Below are 20,624 nucleotides of genomic sequence, written 5' to 3' on the forward strand. Positions count from 1 at the left end.
TCTTGTCTGGCACACACGACAAGTTGGCCACACCACACCACCTTTGCTACCATTTTTGTTTACATTTTTTTTGCTGATAAAGCATTTTTAAAAGCGCGACCATTAAATTTTCAAATTTTTAGAGTTTTGGATATTTCCGACCATCAAATGATATTTCCGACCATCAAAAGATATTTCCGACCATCAAAAGATATTTCCGACCATCAAATGATATTTCCGACCATTACGCTATGATATTTCCGACCATTAAATTTTCAAATTTTCAGAGTTTGGGATGTTTCCGACCATCAAAAGATATTTCCGACCATCAATTGATATTTCCGACCATATTGCGCTATGATATTTCCGACCATTAAAGATATTTCCGCCCGTCTACGGAAAAAAAATTTGCTACGCCTCTACCTATCAGAGAAATCACATGACAAACTACCCCGGCTATATATTTCAATCCCCAAAACAAGTATCGGAATCAGTTTTACAGTGAAAACCGGGTTACTTCTCGCCCGTTTTTAACATTGTGAGGGATAATATTTTGATCAAATGTAAAGTAGTTTCACTTTCAACTTCGATTTTTTTTGCAGCAAGATGACAGAGGCTATTTTGGGTTAGAATTTTGATTTTGATAGGGATTTACACTTGCTTTTTTCAAGAAATTATTAAATTGAAGCTATGCCACCACCGCCACCTCCTCCCCCTCCCCCACCACCACCACCACCTCCTGGCCCAGGAGGACCAGTGACTGCATCAGCGACAACAACTGTTGTTGCCCCTCCTCCTGCTGCTAGCCAGACACAAGCACCTCCAACCCAAACTGAAGTACCGACGCCGATTATGAATGATGGAAAACTTGGAGAGTATCCATTAAACCCTGTGAATCTTAGGGTTCAAAGCAAGAATTGGTCTTTGGGTGGAGATGCAGGGGTAAACCTTTTTTATTGATCTTAAAAATTAAAGCTTTTGATTTTTTTCTCAAATGTTTTTATATTTTATCTCATTCATACAATTATCTGTGGCAGTTACATCAATATGCCTTCTTACCTGTCTTTAAAAATATAAATAAAAGTAATCACGGAAAAGGACGCGAAAAAAAAAGACATAAGTGTGAGAACAGAGTAATCAAACTCGTTAGAAAAAGTACCATTAGAAGTCATAAAAAATCAACCTGAATAAATGCAATCGAAATTCCAGAAAACTTCATAATTCCCCAAACAACATTACATTACTATCTCAAACTCCCATCACATAAATTTTACAATTACGTCAGAGTAGACTACGCTCGCCACCGAAGAGGTTTATCTGGAAAGGGTAATTATATTTTATTGTTCGCTTCTTTTTTAAAGATTTGCCGGGTTGGAAAAGTATGAATTTCTTTGTACATATTTTACCTACTAGTAGGGGGAAATTTGTAAAATCGCTCGATTTTTTTAGTCAAAGCACTTGTTATACATTTTTGGTAAGCTAAGGGGTAGGGGAATCAAAATAACTTGGGTGCCAATTTTTTTTCGGACACTTTGGTGTGATTTTCGGACAAATACGACGGTCTCAGGCAAAAATCATAGGGTGAAAGATTAATGAAAATTTTAGCTGGAGAAAACGGAGACCTGTTGTATATTTTTGGAAAGCTCTCAAAAAATTAAGATTAGTGATATATTGCGAGTATAAGTGATTTCAGTACCTAACTCGAGATATTGAGCTTCCGAAAGCGCAAAAACTGGACAAAACAAACAGCTGTTTCTGGCTGAAAAACACTGAAAAACACTGTTTTTAAGGATTAATATCTCGAGTTAGGTAAAGAAATCACCTATACTCGCAATATATCACTAATCTTGATTTTTTGAGAGCTTTCCAAAAATATACAACAGGTCTCCGTTTTCTCAAGCTAAAATTTTCATTAATTTTTCACCCTATGATTTTTGCCTGATACCGTCGTATTTGTCCGAAAATCACACCAAAGTGTCCGAAAAAAAATTGGCACCCAAATTATTTTGATTCCCCTACCCCTTAGCTTTCCAAAAATGTATAACAAGTGCTTTGACTAAAAAAGTCGAGCGACCTAAAAATAACGAACAAATTTCCCCCTACTATACCCCAAATATTTAGGAGGCAGAGTTTTAAACGAATCGTCAAGTTGAAACGAACGATAAATGTATCAAGGTCTGTTTTATTTACCCCCTGGTGACTTAACAAAAGAGATTAAACTCGATGTTACAATCAAATTATTGAAAGTTTGTCTCGGCCTTTTTATAATGAGCGAGACATATGTTCTCTGATTACGCAATTTTCATATTGACATTTTGGAGGCATTTTGATGTAACTGTGTGGGTATTTTGGAAATAGTTTGTAAATAAGTAAAAAAAGTATATAAGTATATAAGTAATGTAATAATGATAAGTAATGTGAAGTCGGGTAACTTGAATCAGTACGTGCATCAGTGGAGGGCTTGCATCTAGCCATGCCATCAAATGACTGACCAATCAAAGCAGCAAATTTTCAAACAGCGCGTCACAAACCGCCATGTAAACAAAACTCAACATTCTCACAAAAGTTGTCTTTTTGATTTCCCAAACATTCGTCTAAAGCGTTCACTTCCACAATAATTTATATGTAATTGCAATTTCGGTCAGTCCACAGTCGGCTTCAACATATACACGTGTTTTTATTTACGTGACCGAAATGTCTACTAAAACAATTCGGGGACAAATCAAATATAATATATTATATATATTATATTTCCTTAATTAAAAAATTTGAAATTCATTTTTCATTCACGAAAAAAAAAAAAAAAAAAAAAATAATGAATTAATATTACATACTAAGACGCCCCCGTTTTTTACTCTTGTTTAATTTCCGATCTCGGAACGTGCAAAACGCCCTTCCGCCCAATATCCACCCAGTCAGCTTAAATTCACTTTAATTGTCCTTGACTTTCAAAAAATAGTATTTAAAAATTATGAATTTATAATAATTACAAAAAACAAAAAGTTTGATACTTCATCAGCATATCTTCTGCTAGCATGTGTATTAAGTTAAAGGACAAAAATAAAATAATAGGAGATTTTCCAAATAAAATGGGGGGTTTGAGATTTTAGGGGGGTCAAGTAAAAATAGGGGGATAACAACTTTTGGTTAAAATATCTATCATATTTTATATTGATTTAGATATTTGGTGTGAGACAACTAAAAAACAAGTGTAGATAGCTAAATTTTTGCCTGCGGCGCCATGTTAAAACTCTTTTTTCTTATAATTTTTAATACAAAGTTCAATGTTTTTGGTTTTGAATGACTGGTGGACTGCTGCTGAAAATAGCCCAAATTCGAAAAAATTTTTAAATAGGGGGGATGAAATAAAAATTAGGGGGGGGGGTTCAGACCCTCTCTGCACACTATGTTAACTCCATCGAAATGATCTGCTGCAATCTGTGCTACCATGTTATTATAATATATTTTGAAAAACAACACATGCAGTTTGAGGATTGAGCTGAGTTAAATAAAGCCACCCCTGCAGAACACCCACAAAGTCCCTCACAGGTGAAAAAACTTAAATCTGTCAATCATTTTCTCAAGCAAAGAGTTTGCAAAGTTATTATAGCTTTTACAATAGTGCCATCATCAGTGGATAGTATTCAATTATCATTATCCCTTTATCTGCATCTCTGGAAACAAATGGAAGAATAGAAAAGCTGTATTTATTATACTGCTCTATTCACATACTGAATTTGAAAGATCTCCTATGTGGAGTTTTTTGCAAACCTCATTAACTACTTTTGCAGGACTTTAGCCTAATTTCTTGGGTGTAGCATATTTAAGTACAAATATGTTTTTCCCATAGATTTTGTATGAAGAATCTGAGCTACACTGCCAGAATTTTGTATAGATAACTATTGGTCTAATAAAATTTGACAAAATATAAGATTTAAATTTTGAAGATTCTTGAACCTAAGAAAATTCACCCTTGATTTTTCTCGTACTTAAAGACAAAATATGGCTAATGTGAAACGCTGAGTTTTGTAAAAATTCTAGTATATTTGTATATAAAAATATACTATGAGCTATTAAATCTTCCTAATGAAAATCCCACACTTTCATGATTTTAAAGGTATGCAGGCCATTACAGACAGGATATAACTTATGCCCTAGAATTGAATGTGCAAGTAAAGTTAAAAGAAAGTAAAGCAAAGAAAATGAAATAAAATAATCTAAAAAATAACTCTATTAAAGTTTATTTACTCAGTACAAATGGACTTGCTCTCACAGAATTCATAGAGTTTGAGAAATATTTGTTCAAAGAGAGAAATCTTTTGCAGCACATCCAGTATTGTGAACCCAAATAGGGCTGTTGCTAATTATTTTGTTACTTCTAATTTTTAGACAACGTATAAATCTGACTTGACATTGATCATTCACTGTTTACACCTTTACCTTATGTTATAGCTCCTTCTCTACTTACAAGAATTTTCCCACAAAATTATATCAAGAACAACACAAATTGAACAACTTGTTGATAATCTTTCCAACTCAACCAAGGTAAAACTTCTAAACTTTTAATAATAGATTTTTATCGATTTATGGCTGTACAATTAAATCTCCAATAAAAGACACAATCATTTTGCTGCAAAATTGTCATATCATGATCGAAAAAGTGAATGCTTTTTTCTTATTTTAAGAAAATTCAAAATAAGCATTGGCTTTTTGAACCTTGACTTTGGATAATATTGCAGGAGAAAATTTCAAATTAATATTATTTTCAGGGTTCTGGTGCCAAAGTTCACAACACGTTTAATGATTTTTTGATGCTGTCAAGTAACCAATTCATTGAAAATGTAAGCTCTTTTTAAACCTCTCCAATAGGGTTGTTGTGTCTTTTCTTAGACCTATTTAAGACTAGTGTTCACTCACCTTTTTTGACAATTTTACTTTAAACCAAAAATGAGTATCCTGATGTTTGATAAATATTTTTAGAAATTGGACAACGTTTCTTTTATATATTTAGTTGATATAATTAACATTTTTAATCTGAAAAACTATGCATACTAGGCTTTTAGGGGTGGTTCAAAACTAGGGGGCTGCTCCTGTACCACACCTTTTGATCTAGTCCGTCTTTTTGAATGAAGCAAGATCCTCGTCATATAAATAATGTAACCTTTGATAAAACATATTTTTGATGACGTCACTTGTGCCCAACGTGAGCAAAAACCGAAAATTTCCTTTGTTCTTATAAATCGCTATTGTATTCTAACAAAGGCTTTAGAAAAAAGTTCCCTCAGTCTAAAATGCTTGTTTTATCCTAAATATTCAATAAATTATGGTTTGAACGATATTTGACATGAAAAATAATTTGTATTAGAGATGTGTCAATTTCTGTGACACCTTACTGTCAGAAATGTCATTCTCAAGATGTGAGAATTTTAGGTGTCAATTTTTTTTTATTTTGTAGCTAAATAAAAGTTAGAAATTTACAGAAAGTTTCATGCCAAAAGCTCTGTTAAATTTCAGGAGCAGTTAACATTAATTTCGGCCCCTCCCCGAATAGGGTTAAAATGGTACAAAACAACAACGCAGTGCTGCAAATGTCCCATGTTTCTAAACATTGATTCTCTTACTAGTGTGTTTATGATGAAGAAATTACAGATGACAAAGGTGAAAAGGACACTACCGAGAAAAAGGTAAAAATTTCTGTTAATATTTCTTATTTTAAAGTTAGAAGAATTTATCCTTATAAAGGTAATGTTTACTGTGAAAGTTTGTTAACTTTTTGATATAATAAGAAGGATATTTTGTGAATGATTTTAATTTGTCCATTCACAATTTCTCACCAGGATAAAACACGGGAAGAGCTTGAAGCTGAAATTATTCCTCGTTTCACCAACGCAGTGCATTTTGGATTCAAAGTGCTGGAAGACGCTTTTATAACCGTTGAAGTAAAGGCAAATAGAGGAGGTACATATAATTATAATCTAATCGATAATTTGTTTCTTTTGATAGTTTTTTTTTTGAGAGAATAATAAAATAAGAGATGAAACTATTTAAAAAAACAGGGACATTCAAGCTTTTTAGACAGGCTTTAACACTTTACAACACAATAATTTGAACAATAAATTCTTTTCAAAGATTCTGACGAGGAAGATGAGGATGATGATGAGCTGATCAAAGCAAACATCGCCGACCCAATCATCGAAGCTAAAGTAAGCATAATGAGAATTATAGTTGAAATTTTGTCTCTAAACTTAGTCTGTTGACTAATCTAACAGTTGTCCCTAAAGACTCTCCAAACCAAAATACAACTTGTTTAATCCCATAAGCAGTGTGAAACTTAGAAGATATTTTAGAACATCTTGATTTTGGACGTCATTTAAAACCAGAATACGTATTTTAGCTACAAAAGGAGTTAAAGCCTTGTTAAGATGTGTAAAATATTTCCTGGATTAATATTGAAGAAGGATTAACTAATGAATATGGTAATCGAACATAATTATTTAATTATAGTTAATGAAATTGTAAAAAGGTCATAATTTTTTTGCAAAATTCGGTGTGTTATTTTTTCAGGATGTTTATTCTCACCGCCTTCTACCGCACTTGATCGGGACAGCAGAATTTTTACACGACGACACGTTAGGTTTAACCGAATATCCAAGTGAAGATGAAAAAGAAGAAAACAATGCCAATGGTGATGAGGAGGAGACAGAAGAAGAAGAAGAAAGTGATGATGATGATGAAAGCGATGAAACGGACGATAGCGAAGAGGAATCTGTAAGTTTTAGCTCTAGTTTAGACAACCCACTTTTCGCCCTGCCCATTCTAATTGGGAATTAAGGTGAGCATAAAGTGGGCTGTCTAAAGCCAATGCATTTCCCTCTTTTGACGTCAATGCATTGCCCTCTTTTGACGTCAATGCAATGTCTTCTTTCAACCTTTTTAAAGCAAAGAATTTAACTGCCCACTTTGTGCCCGCTTTGTGCCTACTCTTACAATTAGATTAGGCAGGGCGAAAGGTGAGCCGTCTAAACTAGAGCTTAGTTTCATGAATGTTTCACTCAAACCAGGATTTCTATGCCTTATTACACAAATATTACTAGGCAAGTATTCAACGGCCTTGAAATTTGGACGATCTGAAATTAACACGAATTTTCTGCTTTTTCAAGGAAACAGCAGCTGGTTTTAATTAAGGGGGTTTTTATTAACACGAAATTTTTTAATTCGTGTTGATAAAATGACTAGTAATATTTGTGTAATAAGGTATTTGATTTCTTGGTAAATAACTCTTTGATGATTTCAAGTATTTTAACGTAGACTTTTTTGTAAATGCAAGATTTTCTAAAGTATAAAGTGACATTAAATCAAATGTTTCGATCCCGAAAATCTTGGCTTCACCCTTCTTTAAAAAGCGTGTGAAGTAATAGAAAACGATTTTTAATATCTAGGTGATTTCCAATTTTATAGAGGTACCATTTTGTAATGTTCTCCTAATATCATATCTAAACCAAAAAAACTCTCCCGTCTTTACCATCATGAGTGTTAACTAAAAAAAGCTCTTGTAACTTTAAATATTTTACTGTTGACCAAATATTATAATTTCTTCTTGACGATCGGTTCTCCAAAACTTGTGATTCGACATGTGAAAGCGAAAAGATTTGTCGTTATTTTTTTTAGGATAGCGAAGATGTATCAGACGATGTATCAGTGCGTAAATCGAAAACGAGTCAATCTTCAAAGAAGAAACAACCTCAAACGAAGATGTACAGCAGTAGTGAAGAAGAATCGGACGATGAAGATTTGTTTGGTGATAAGAAGAGTTTGAAACAGGCTGTGGAAGATGAACTTGATGATGAAAGTGAAGATAATGAAGAAGAGCCACAGGTAATGTGAGAGGTTTCTTTTGATTTGTTTGGTGAAAAGAAGAGTTTAAAACAGGCTGTGGAAGATGAACTTGATGATGAAAGTGAAGATAATGAAGAAGAGCCACAGGTAATATGAGAGGTTTCTTTTGATTTGTTTGGTGAAAAGAAGAGTTTGAAACAGGCTGTTGAAGATGAACTTGACGATGAAAGTGAAGTGAAAGAAGAAGGCCACAGGTAATATGAGAGGTTTCTTTTGATTTGTTTGGTGAAAAGAAGAGTTTAAAACGGTTGTCGCAGATGAACTTGATGATGAAAGTGAAGATAATGAAGAAGAGCCACAGGTAATATGAGAGGTTTCTTTTGATTTGTTTGGTGAAAAGAAGAGTTTGAAACAGGCTGTCGAAGATGAACTTGATGATGAAAGTGAAGATAATGAAGAAGAGCCACAGGTAATATGAGAGGTTTCTTTTGATTTGTTTGGTGAAAAGAAGAGTTTGAAACAGGTTGTTGAAGATGAACTTGACGATGAAAGTGAAGATAATGAAGAAGAGCCACAGGTAATATGAGAGGTTTCTTTTGATTTGTTTGGTGAAAAGAAGAGTTTAAAACAGGTTGTCGCATATGAACTTGATGATGAAAGTGAAGATAATGAAGAAGAGCCACAGGTAATATGAGAGGTTTCTTTTGATTTGTTTGGTGATAAGAAGAGTTTGAAACAGGTTGTCGAAGATGAACTTGATGATGAAAGTGAAGATAACGAAGAAGAGTCAGATGAACCACAGGTAATGTGTGAGGTTTCTTTTGATTCTTTTGGTGATAAGAAGAGTTTAAAACAGGTTGTCGAAGATGAACTTGACGATGAAAGTGAAGATAATGAAGAAGAGCCACAGGTAATATGAGAGGTTTTCTTTTGATTTGTTTGGTGAAAAGAAGAGTTTGAAACAGGCTGTGGAAGATGAACTTGACGATGAAAGTGAAGATAATGAAGAAGAGTCAGATGAACCACAGGTAATGTGTGAGGTTTCTTTTGATTCTTTTGGTGATAAGAAGAGTTTAAAACAGGTTGTCGAAGATGAACTTGATGATGAAAGTGAAGATAATGAAGAAGAGTCAGATGAACCACAGGTAATATGAGAGGTTTCTTTTGATTCTTTTGGTGATAAGAAGAGTTTGAAACAGGCTGTGGAAGATGAACTTGATGATGAAAGTGAAGATAATGAAGAAGAGTCAGATGAACCACAGGTAATGTGTGAGGTTTCTTTTGATTCTTTTGGTGAAAAGAAGAGTTTGAAACAGGTTGTGGAAGATGAACTTGACGATGAAAGTGAAGATAATGAAGAAGAGCCACAGGTAATATGAGAGGTTTCTTTTGATTTGTTTGGTGATAAGAAGACTTTGAAACAGGTTGTGGAAGATGAACTTGACGATGAAAGTGAAGATAATGAAGAAGAGCCACAGGTAATATGAGAGGTTTCTTTTGATTTGTTTGGTGATAAGAAGACTTTGAAACAGGCTGTGGAAGATGAACTTGATGATGAAAGTGAAGATAATGAAGAAGAGCCACAGGTAATGTGTGAGGTTTCTTTTGATTTGTTTGGTGAAAAGAAGAGTTTGAAACAGGTTGTGGAAGATGAACTTGACGATGAAAGTGAAGATAATGAAGAAGAGCCACAGGTAATGTGAGAGGTTTTCTTTTGATTTGTTTGGTGAAAAGAAGCGTTTGAAACAGGCTTTCAAAGATGAACTTGACGATGAAAGTGATGATAATGAAGATGAACCACAGGTAATATTATTATTATGATGTATACAAGCTCACAGGCCCGAGGTGGACCTCTACGAACCGATTTCTAATTACAATATTAATATGTCAAGTATCTTAGTTGGTGTTTTTCCCACGCTTTGTTTAGGCTTTCTTTAAACGATTTGATTGAGGTCGACTCGATGACAAATCGCGGTAGTGCATTCCATGTTGGGATCGATCTATAGTAGAAAGATTTCGTCTGAGCCCCACGAAAACCATCATCAGCAAAGTTTGGAACAAATTCATGATCATGGAATCTGGTTGGACGGGATTTTTTAACAAACTTGTTCCGAGTTGTCTGTGGGTCGTAAAAATGAATATGCTTATATATTTGCACCATATCACTGAAAAGCCTTCTGAACTCAAGAGATGGAAGTTTGAGTCTTTTTAAACGTTCTTCGTAGTGGAGATTACGATATTGAGGAATCAGTCTTGTCGCCCGTCTTTGAACACCTTCAATCAAATTTATACTACGACGTAATTTTGGCTGCCATACTGATTGTGCATATTCCAAGTGAGGTCTGACAAAGGTGGTGTACAGAGTACAAAATGCCGAAGGACTCAAGTCGTTAAAACTTCTTTTGATGACTCCAAGGATTGAATTTGCTTTGTTAACCTGTTTGGATATATGCTCCTCGAAAGTTAGTTCGGAATCGATCAAGATGCCGAGGTCTTTTTCTTCAAAAACATGTTCAAGTTCATTACCCCCAAGCTGGTATCTGTGTGCATGCTTGATGTTGGCGAATTTACCTATTGTTAAGACATGACATTTATCAGGATGGAACGTGAGTAACCAATCCTGAGACCACTTTTCTATTTCATCGATATCTCTTTGTACAACGATAGAGTCTTCTACCGAATCTATAGTCTTCACTATTTTCGTGTCATCGGCGAAGAGAAATGCATCCGAAACTACTTTGTCTGGCAAATCATTAATGTAAATGACAAATAGCAGAGGTCCAAGTACACTTCCTTGAGGAATCCCACTTACGACAGGGTTAGTTGTTGATTTGGCTGAGTTGACTTTGACCAGCTGCTTGCGATCTGACAAAAACGATGTTATCCAGTTTAGTAGACTTCCACCTACCCCGTAACATTCCAGTTTTTTCTTTAACCTCCTGTGAGGGACGGTGTCAAACGCTTTTGCAAAATCAAAATAGATGCAATCGACAACTTTGCCTTCTGCCATCGTTTCACAACATTGGTCAATGCTTGGTCAATGTAGTAAAGAAGTTGAGTGACTGTTGATCGCTTACCAATAAAACCGTACTGTTTTTCAGATAAAAGATTTTCTTCCACAAGATGATCCATAATTGCTTTTCGTAGCACTGACTCCATCATTTTGCATACTATAGATGTTAAACTGACTGGACGGTAGTTTATGGCTAGGTTGTGAGCACCCTTGTTCTTGTAGATTGGCGTGACATGCGCCATCTTCCAGTCCTCAGGTAATACGCTCTCTTCTAATGTTTTGTTCATGATTATCTTCAGCGGTTCTGCAACGAAGTCAACTAGTTCCTTCAGCATCAACGGATGAATCTCATCTGGTCCAAATGATTTGCTGGGGTCAAGCTGCTTGATCTGTCTTATTATTGTTTCTAGAGAAATTTCAGGGATATCGATCATCGTATCTGTTCTTTATCAAATGAAGGTAATTGTCCGTTTGGCTCATTCGTAAATACACCACAAAATTGCTTTTGTAGGATATTTGCCTTTTCTATGTCTACATGCTTCAATGATTCTTTGTTGTCCTCCGACTCCAGAAGAGATGCAACTCGGCTTGTCGACTTCAATTGATTTCTTACATGCGACCAAAATCGCTTCGGGTTGTTCTTTGCCGATCTGCTAATTTCTCGTTCATGGTTTCTACGCGTGCGTCTCATTATACTGTTGACTCGGTTTCGCGACGAAACATATTTTGCTCTATTGAACTCCTTGTCAGCATCCGAAGAATTAATCCACTTCCTATGTAGGCGATCTTTTATCCTGATTTCATTTCGAATATCTTCCCCTATCGGTATATTTCCTTTTTTCTTCCAAAAGGAATTTCCAACTTCTTTTAGCGGGACGAATCGGCTCTTTAGATCGTTTAGATCAGTTTTGAACTGTTCCCAGAGCTCACATACTGTCTTTCCGCTTGATGTCGCGATAAAGTCTTGCGTCCAATTAGCCGCTCGAAGAAAGCGTCGCATTTCCTGGAAGTTAGCTGAATTGTAGGAATACTTTTGGCAACTTGGCTTCTGCTCAGCACAACACTTGAAGTCAAAGACAAGTACACTGTGGTCACCTTTTCCAAGTGGACTAAGATATTTGAGATTGTTGACTTGGTTATATTCACTGGTTAGAATGAGGTCTACTAGAGACGGATCGTCTGTTCCTCTACATCTCGTCGGCTCTTTGACGTATTGGTAAAGAAATGAATCTCGTAGTGCATCCAAGAATTTTTCTTCTTTACTGTCCTCAATATGGGGGGTTGTCCAGTTTTCCCAATTTATTGTTGGTAGATTATATGAGAGGTTTCTTTTGATTCGTTTGGTGAAAAGAAGCGTTTGAAACAGGCTGTGGAAGATGAACTTGATGATGAAAGTGAAGATAATGAAGAAGAGCCACAGGTCATGTGTGAGGTTTCCTTTGATTTGTTTGGTGAGAAGAAGCGTTTGAAACAGGCTTTCGAAGATAAACTTGATGATGAAAGTGAAGATAATGAAGATGAACCACAGGTAATGTGAGAGGTTTTCTTTTGATTTGTTTGGTGAAAAGAAGAGTTTGAAGCAGGCTTTCGAAGATGAACTTGACGGTGGTAGTATAGGTAATAGGCTGAGAAGAAGAATTATATTGTTTGTGCTCTTAACAAAGTTAAAAACCTTTAGTAATATTTTTAAGTTTATTACAGGGTAGATACTTGAAGAACACTCCCATGAGTCCATATTTTCTTTCTCATAACCGTCTGTATTCATTCCCTTTACCTACAGGAGAGAAATTTCCAAGCAGAACTGGCATCCAAACTCGGGTTAGGAGGAGGCATTCCAGCTCCTGGTGGAAAGAAGAAATCGAAGAAACAAGAAGTCGAATCTGAAGATGAATGGGATACAGAATCGATCGTATCCAAAGGAACTAAAGCTGATGATACCAGGAGTATTGCATCTCGGAGATCTACTGTCAGTAAGAAGAATAAGAAAAGAGGTACTTCCTCAGCTGCAGAGACAGAGAATATTGCTTCGACGGCTGCTTCCTCAAAGAAAGATAAAAAGAAAAGAAGTGGATCGTCTAAGAAAAAGACACAGAAAGACTCTGATGACGGTATGCGATGGATATACATTTCAAGTTTTTTTGAAGTTTTCCTATAATGCATATTATGACACATTCAGATATCCTCAGTTAAAAGTCGCGTTCTGTTTTTTTCACTTTAAAACAAAATGACTTTAGCGTAAAGGTAGAGCAAGGTCGAGGTTCTCGGCTGGATCATACCGAAGACTTCGTACTTAGTACAAAAAAGTTCTTGATGCCACTCTGCTTAATGCTCAAAAGAGAAATATCAAGGGTCAGGGAAGCAATCAAGAGAGAAAGAGTTTTGTTCATCCTTTCTTCGGATCGCCTCCGACTGCGGTCACAGACTCACTGCTTAAAACTGATAAAGTCATGGTAATACTCTGATACTTATAACTGACATCCTCTCAACTCTTTAGATGACTTGTTTGGTCCAAACAACAAAGATGGTGATGGAAGGGACGATTTATTTGGCGCTGATGATGGTTTATTTGCAAAGAAGAGTGGTGGATTATTCAGTACTGGTAATTCACTCTTCGATGAACCAGATGAGGAAGAGGATAACGATGATGAGGTTTGTTTATTTCGCTTTGTATTTTTGTTGTTTCTTTCGCTCCGGGGGCTGGGAGAATACCGAGTTTATGTATTTGCATTTTTGAGGACGGTAGAGTGACTGAAGCGATTTGGAAAAACCCGCAATTCCGCCCCGCAAAATCGAGGACGGTAAAAATGCTGATTTACCGTCATCCTCAGCTGGTCAGGATCTACTCAAATTAGAACCTTACCGTCTCCGTCGCTGAAAAACACACATACATAAACTCGTTAATGACAAACGGGGGAGGGGTTTTGATTATTATTATTATTAGGCAACTAAGAGTACTTTACAAGTCCTTTCTACACTGGTAAGACTTTCAGTTTTGATTTATCTTCAGTTGCTGTTCAATAGCTTCCAAACACTGACTCTCTATATGTTTCAATGGTAGCCTTAAAAAAAATGAACCTATACAATAATCTTCGTAAAAGAACCATACGAAATACCCAGAACAGTTCAATTGCAAATCCTACACGTTGACCATATAATGCCTTTTTTATTATAATGAAATAAAGATTTCCTAAAACACAAATTATAGGGAAATCAGCTCCTTTATATTTCTCATCAATTTCAAGCTTTTTTTTTGGCTCAGATAAAAATCTTAGTCTGGAAAAATGACTCTTCGACTTGACTTGGGAATCGCATATATTCCTATGCTTTTTTTCCGGAACACTTTGAATGTTCTCATATTCTATATCGTTTGGAAATTGCTAAGGGATGCAAATATAGGGAACCATTTGAAATTAATTTCAATTTTGAATATCTCTGATACTTGTGTGGGGTTAGTTGGTATACCCATCAAAATATTTGACTTTATAATTAATCCTTTGGTGACATCAAATCCAACTTACTTTTTGTTTCTGGATAGTGTAGACATTATGAACTCGTTTTTATTCATCAAGTTTATTGCAATCGAACGATTTTTCAAGGTTGTGGAACCATTAAGATATCAAACAATTTTCACTGAAAAGAAGGTTCGATTTGCCATTGGGATTGTTTTGGTGGTGAGCATTTTGGCATCAGCAACCGCTTTTATTGATGATAGAGTTATGCAAGTTTTAAATGGCCTTGCCTTTATGTCTTCCGTTGTGTTGTTACCATTAGTTCATATCAGCATTGTTAGACATTCCAGATTATCTCACCGCACATTGAATATCCGAAACGATCGAAGTCGTACCGGTTTAAGACAATCACGACTGCAAAACGAACTCGCTAACAATGTTTTAGCGTTACTTACGGCAAGCAACTTATGTAATGCTTTGTCTATTGTAATCACATTAATTACCGTATGGGATCCTAAAGAAACTACTGATTCATTTAAAACGGGGGTTTTTCTAATGACGTTACGGTCAATTGTCATATCTTTGGTATACGTCTTAAGGAATCGGAAAATCTTCTGCAATAAAATCATCATCTCAAGGAACGGAAAGTATGCTGTTGAGACTACTGTCGAGATATCAGACGGTGTGGAAAATTTAGAGGCTTTTTGTATACACAGTGCACGTATTATCGATGCAAGAAAAGCTGATGCGAAAACTGAATTTCATATTCTTTCAACATCGGCTATTTGTATAGAGGTAGGGTTTTCTTTGACCTAAATACCTTATCGACCCTTTTTACGCCGGCCCTTATTGGCGTTATTTTTGGGCTCGTGGCGGAATAAGGGCCGGCGTAAAAAGGGGCCGGCGTAAAAAGGACCGATAAGGTAAAGGTAAATCTTTTTCATTTTTTCATATTTCTGGAAACACTTAGGGTTTTGTTTCGTTATTCAGGGAAAATTCAGCTCTCAGAATTTAAGGTCTGGAACCAGTTGTAACACTTTTCATCAAGTTACACTCCAATTGCTAAACTTTGTTTCAAGTGGCCAACGAGTCCCTCAGAGAAATCTCAACAAAACATTTTTTATCACCGTAACGTAACTACAATGAACAATTTCAAAAGGTTTGTTGCAACTGTTTTTTTATTCCAGACAGAAATTGTTCATTAATCTTTTGAAACAGTTTTGGTTTCAGTAACCGATTTGTATATGTTTTCTTTCCGTCTTTTGAGATAGGGCCATATGCAACTTTTTCATCGAAGTGAAACTTTTGCGTGTTTCAGTTTTCAAATGTTTCTATTTGATGAAAAATGGGCTTTTCTAGAAATAGTCCGTGCCCCCCCCCCCTTGTTGAGGATATCGGATATCCAGGGGTTAACGATTTTTGTTCAAAAGTGGATATCCAGGGGGTTAAATATCTACAAGGGAGCGGATATCTAGGGGGTAAGGTGTCTTTTCAAGTAAAAGATACGATATCCTGGGGTATGCATCTTTACAAGAGAGGATATTCAGGGGGTTGAACATTTCTAAGAGTGGATATCCAGGGGGTTTTTACTAATAAAGTAGGGTTCGATACTTCGAAACATCAATGTCCTCAACAGTGGGGGTAAATTTTTTTCTGGAAAAGCCCAATGTTTCTAGTGGCTCCAGACCTTCTAGTGTCTCTTGGCAGATCATTAATCCAATGTTTCAATTCCATTGCTGACATTAGTCTTGATTCTCACCATGGGCTTGGAAACGATATTTCGGTGTTTTTCTGTTTAGTTCTCCATCCTTTAAGATAAGGAGGAAAAATTCGCGGAAAAGTCTTTTTATGTGATTCCTACTAGTACTACAGATTCTTTGGTATGTTTTATGTTACGCTATTACCTTGGAGGGGGTACCAGCATTGAGGGATGCTGGGTATGTGCGTGCTGGGCCTGCGAAGTCTTACATTTAGAGAGACTGATTTTTGCTGACAAAGTGACCTTTAAAGAGACAAAACCCTTAGAAAAGAAATTGACGACGACGACAGCTTAGACAGCAAACTACCAAAGTAAACCTAATGGGCTTTTCCAGAAAAAAACTTAACCCCACTGTTGAGGATATTGATTTTTCGAAGTATCAAACCCCCTGGATATCCTATTTTATCAGTAAAGACTCTTTATATATCGTATTTTTACTTGAAAAGACACTTTACCCCCTGGATATCCGCTCCCTTGTAGATATTTAACCCCCTGGATATCCACTTTTGAACAAAAATGGTTAACCCCCTGGATATCCGATATCCTCAACAGGACTATGCACGGACTATTTCTGGAAAAGCCCAATTTCGTCCAGCGGAGTAAAATACTGCATCAATGTCAGAGATTGTAAAGATTGGTACAACCTCACAACAAGGGCGTCAGGTGTTTACAAAGTCAATCGGATTGGGTGTTTAATCAAAGATATTAGATACAATATGGAAATTGAAGGCGGTGAATGGATTGTCCTTCAAAGGAGACTTAATCCGTTATTACTCAAATTCTAAGATCGCACTTGGAATGATTTTAAATCAGGCTTCGGCGATGTACATTAGGAATTCTGGTTAGGCAACGATTTCATCCATGAAATGTCTTCATTAAGGAATCATGACATTTCCACTCTATAGGTATTGGTATAAATCCTAACGAGAAACTATGGCACCAAATTACATATGACTAGTAGGTATTATGATGATATCGGATGTTTCACATCAAACGCGCCATTTTGGCTGAACGGCTGCTCCCGATTGGATCCAAACTGGAAAATTTATTTGTGGCTCAGTTGAGTTTTTGAACTTCCTCTGGGATTTTAATGTACAAGGATTCCGGGCACTGGGCCCTTTTACTGGGACTTTTTTTGAGAGATTTATTTTTAAGTTTCAAAAACTTTTCGTTTTTGAATACTTTAGAAAAAGAAACAATAAACTCACCGGTTTCGTGAGCTGAGGAACCAGTTGCTCCGTCTCCGAGATACCACGCTGGCGTCATCGAATTCATCAGGCGGTAACCTCCACAGCGTCTTCTGTTTCGCCCTCTAGCCGCGACAGACTATGGAGGTGGGGGCACCTCCCATGAGGTATCCTACCAACGTGGTGACTGACTCCTTCAGTTTGCAACGTCCCTCTTGGTCTAAATGAACCGACTTTGCGTTCTCAACAGTTTCCTCGATCTGCTCGACCATTTTTTTTCCTTCAGTACGATTAAAACCAAGATGCTTTAGTATACCAATTGTTCTGAGACCAACAAAACCTCTGACTCTAATCTTAAAGGGTAGACAAGTAACAGTCCAACCTTGGTCCTTGCAGCTTCCATACCTGCTTTCCAGCAAACAGTCAGTTCAAAATACTTGAGCATTTTCCGATCTGTTCAATACATCACAAGGTCGGGCCTTTTCGTAGTCTCGACTGGGAGATTGTACTCATAGCCTGCAAGATCAGCCACTATTGTCCATATAACCCATCCCAATCAGAATCGTTGATTGTCTTTTCTCGGGAGGCTTTGAATAGTTCTCCTAAGATAAACGTACATCTCTGACCTTTGGTTTCTTGCCATCGTTTATCTCCCTAATCTTCATTCTAATAGCATCAGCAATAACTTTCAAAACCTGTTTGTGACGTCAAGTGTATCAATTTGATAGGGTGTGAAACAATGATCCTTTATTTCCACATGCACAATTGTCTGATGAAGCAATTTTCCATTTGAAGAAATTCGTTGGGGATGGTACATATCAAATGTAGATTTTATTAAGAACTGATATCGGCTTGCTGGCCATTTCCATAGGTGACTCCACTTGATCTCCCTCTTGACAACTTGATCTTCCCAAGCAGTGCATTGACCTTGTTGCGAGCATTGAACTAGCTGGTGATGTCTCTTCACATGCACAATTGTCTGATGAAGCAATTTTCCATTTGAAAAGAACTTCTTCTTTTTACACGAACATCTAAACTTTTGAAAGCCTTCGGATTTTCATACAGTGATCAAAGTTCTTCCGTCGCACAGAAATTATTGTCAACGTTTCCGTCGCACAGAAATTATTGTCAAAGTTTCCGTCTCACAGAAATTATTGTCAACGTTTCCGTCGCACAGAAATTATTGTCAACGTTTCCGTCGCACAGAAATTATTGTCAACGTTTTCGTCGCACAGAAATTATTGTCAAAGTTTCTGTCTCACAGAAATTATTGTCAACGTTTCCGTCGCACTGAAATTTTCGTCAAAGTTTCCGTCGCACAGAAATCATTGTCAACGTTTTCCGTCTCGGTTAGAAATGGCTATATAGCAATAAAATAGTGATTTATTCTCTAGAATAATTCCATCAGATAGAAATAGGCATTTTAAGAGCATTCTTAGTTGTTTTGATTAACAAATTTTAATGCCTTGCTAGCCAATCTAGGGGATAAAAAATCTGAAAATTTTCTAACCTGTTCTTATCTTATTTATGTTTACCATTTCGTGAGTATTTTTATTCCTAAGGTAGAAATCGGGTGTTTTAAAGTCCGCAAGTGTTAATATTCTGGCCGCCGAAGATCTTATATAATTTGCTCTTATAAGCAAAACGTTTAGTGGGATATATAACAGTTGAAAATGCCCTTTTTAAAATATAGAATTTGATTGGCTCGATTTTAAACAAACTTTTTTGCTTTTTTTCAGGGTGGATTATTTAACGAATCGAAAGAGAAAGAAGATGAAATAATCCAAGGTATAATAAAAAAGAAGTTTAAAGGTTTTATTTTTACATAAGTTTTCCCGTTTCATATCAGACACATATTTCATATCGGGACAGTGTCTTCCTATTGTTATGTTATGCTGATATAAGCAAAAAATGTTTTTCTTTTCCCCTTTTTCTGACCAATCTTGCTCCACGTCCGTGTCAATCCAATGCGAAAAAAGCTTGTGAATTTAAATTGATGAGTAAGCAAACGATATCACTCTTATTTAAAATCGAAACCTTTGAGCTTTTATTTTCAGATACAGTTTTTTTTGTTTCCTTTTTCCTTCTGAAAAGAACACATACACACCCAATGATCAAATCATCGATGGAAGAACCGTTAACCTGGCGTGCTTTTGATCGAATTCGGCTCCGTCGGACGTTTACAGACTAGCTTATACCAAACGAGAAAGAGTCTTAACTCATATTTCTACCGGGTGCACCAAAAAAAAGTATACAGGTTTGTCGAGATATTGTGAGCTTCAGGATTTAAATTTTTTGTTCATTCTTTTTTTATCGCATAGAGGATGCTCTAACTTGAATTTGAGCTATCATACATTAAGTTTAAAAAAGTAATTCGAAAATTATTTAAAAAAAACTGACTTTTTTTAATGTCGAAATTTCAAAAAATCATCAAAAAAAGCGAGCAAACTTTTCTCTTGGCACTTACCTTCTTTACACATAAAAATACCAAAAAATGCCACTGTGTTCATCAAGACTCGTTACGGAATTTAAGAATATAGTAAAACAAGCTATTCCCATGTGAAAAAATATTTTTGGTAAAGCTGAAAAAATCTTTTGGAAATCTCCAAGTGAGGTGTGGTGTGCTACGTGAGAAAATTTTTGAAAGAATAAATCACCATTCCTCAACTAGTTGCTCAAAGAAGGTCTGCATTGAGTTTACTGCTATTGGAAATATTCATGACGTGTAAATAAGATGGACAAACCGTTGGCAAAATATAAGATAGGAGAAAAAAGAATCCAAAAGACAATGAAATTGTGTTTTTGTCATTTTGTCTTATTTATAGCGTGATTGCTATTTTTAATGATTTTTTGAAATTTCGACATGGAAAAAAAGTCAGTTTTTTGGAAATAACTTTCGAACTACTTTTTCAAATTTAATGTATAATAGCTCAAAATTCAAGTTAGAGCATCCCCTATACAATAAAAAAAGAATGAACAAAAAATACAAATCCTGAAGCTCACAATATCTCGGCAAACCTGTATACTTTTTTTTGGTGCACCCGGTAGGTTTAATTATTTTGAATTCGGTCAAAAGCTTTTCAGGTTGACATTCATTTTTTTCAAATTAAAATTCACTTTTTAAAAAGTAAAATAAAAATACACAATATAATTTTTTTTTGCTTCCTCAATAACAATACACGTTTTTCATAAGAACATCCAACACTTTTGAAGCCTTGGAATGTTCTTAACTTTTTGAGTTTTAAGCCTAAAAATGCTCTTAACATGTTCTTATTTTGACCATTTTTTGACCATTTTTACCCATTTTCCAAAGAAATCGGGTGTTTTAGAGTCCACAAAGCCTTAAAATGTTCTCAACTTGTTCTCAACATTTTAGCTATCGAAGCCTTATGTTCTTATAA

At 35.8% G+C, this 20,624-nt stretch overlaps 1 protein-coding gene across 1 annotated transcript in view; it reads left to right on the plus strand.

Annotated features, from left to right (window-relative positions):
* The first annotated feature begins 544 nt into the window (after window positions 1-544).
* LOC136817339 (WASH complex subunit 2-like) overlaps window positions 545-20,624 on the plus strand; it is an 87,640-nt gene continuing 67,560 nt past the window's right edge. The window contains exons 1-11 of the mRNA XM_067073684.1: window positions 545-921; window positions 4,432-4,524; window positions 4,749-4,820; window positions 5,604-5,663; window positions 5,817-5,937; window positions 6,109-6,182; window positions 6,544-6,747; window positions 7,648-7,854; window positions 12,609-12,936; window positions 13,323-13,477; window positions 18,963-19,011. Of these exons, the coding sequence (XP_066929785.1) occupies window positions 670-921; window positions 4,432-4,524; window positions 4,749-4,820; window positions 5,604-5,663; window positions 5,817-5,937; window positions 6,109-6,182; window positions 6,544-6,747; window positions 7,648-7,854; window positions 12,609-12,936; window positions 13,323-13,477; window positions 18,963-19,011 (1,615 nt within the window). The 5' untranslated portion in view covers window positions 545-669. The remainder of the gene's footprint in view (window positions 922-4,431; window positions 4,525-4,748; window positions 4,821-5,603; window positions 5,664-5,816; window positions 5,938-6,108; window positions 6,183-6,543; window positions 6,748-7,647; window positions 7,855-12,608; window positions 12,937-13,322; window positions 13,478-18,962; window positions 19,012-20,624) is intronic.

Source organism: Clytia hemisphaerica, unplaced genomic scaffold (genome assembly GCF_902728285.1).
Source record: "Clytia hemisphaerica strain Z4C2 unplaced genomic scaffold, Clytia hemisphaerica genome assembly, whole genome shotgun sequence".
In the NCBI taxonomy this organism is placed as follows: Eukaryota; Metazoa; Cnidaria; class Hydrozoa; order Leptothecata; family Clytiidae; genus Clytia; species Clytia hemisphaerica.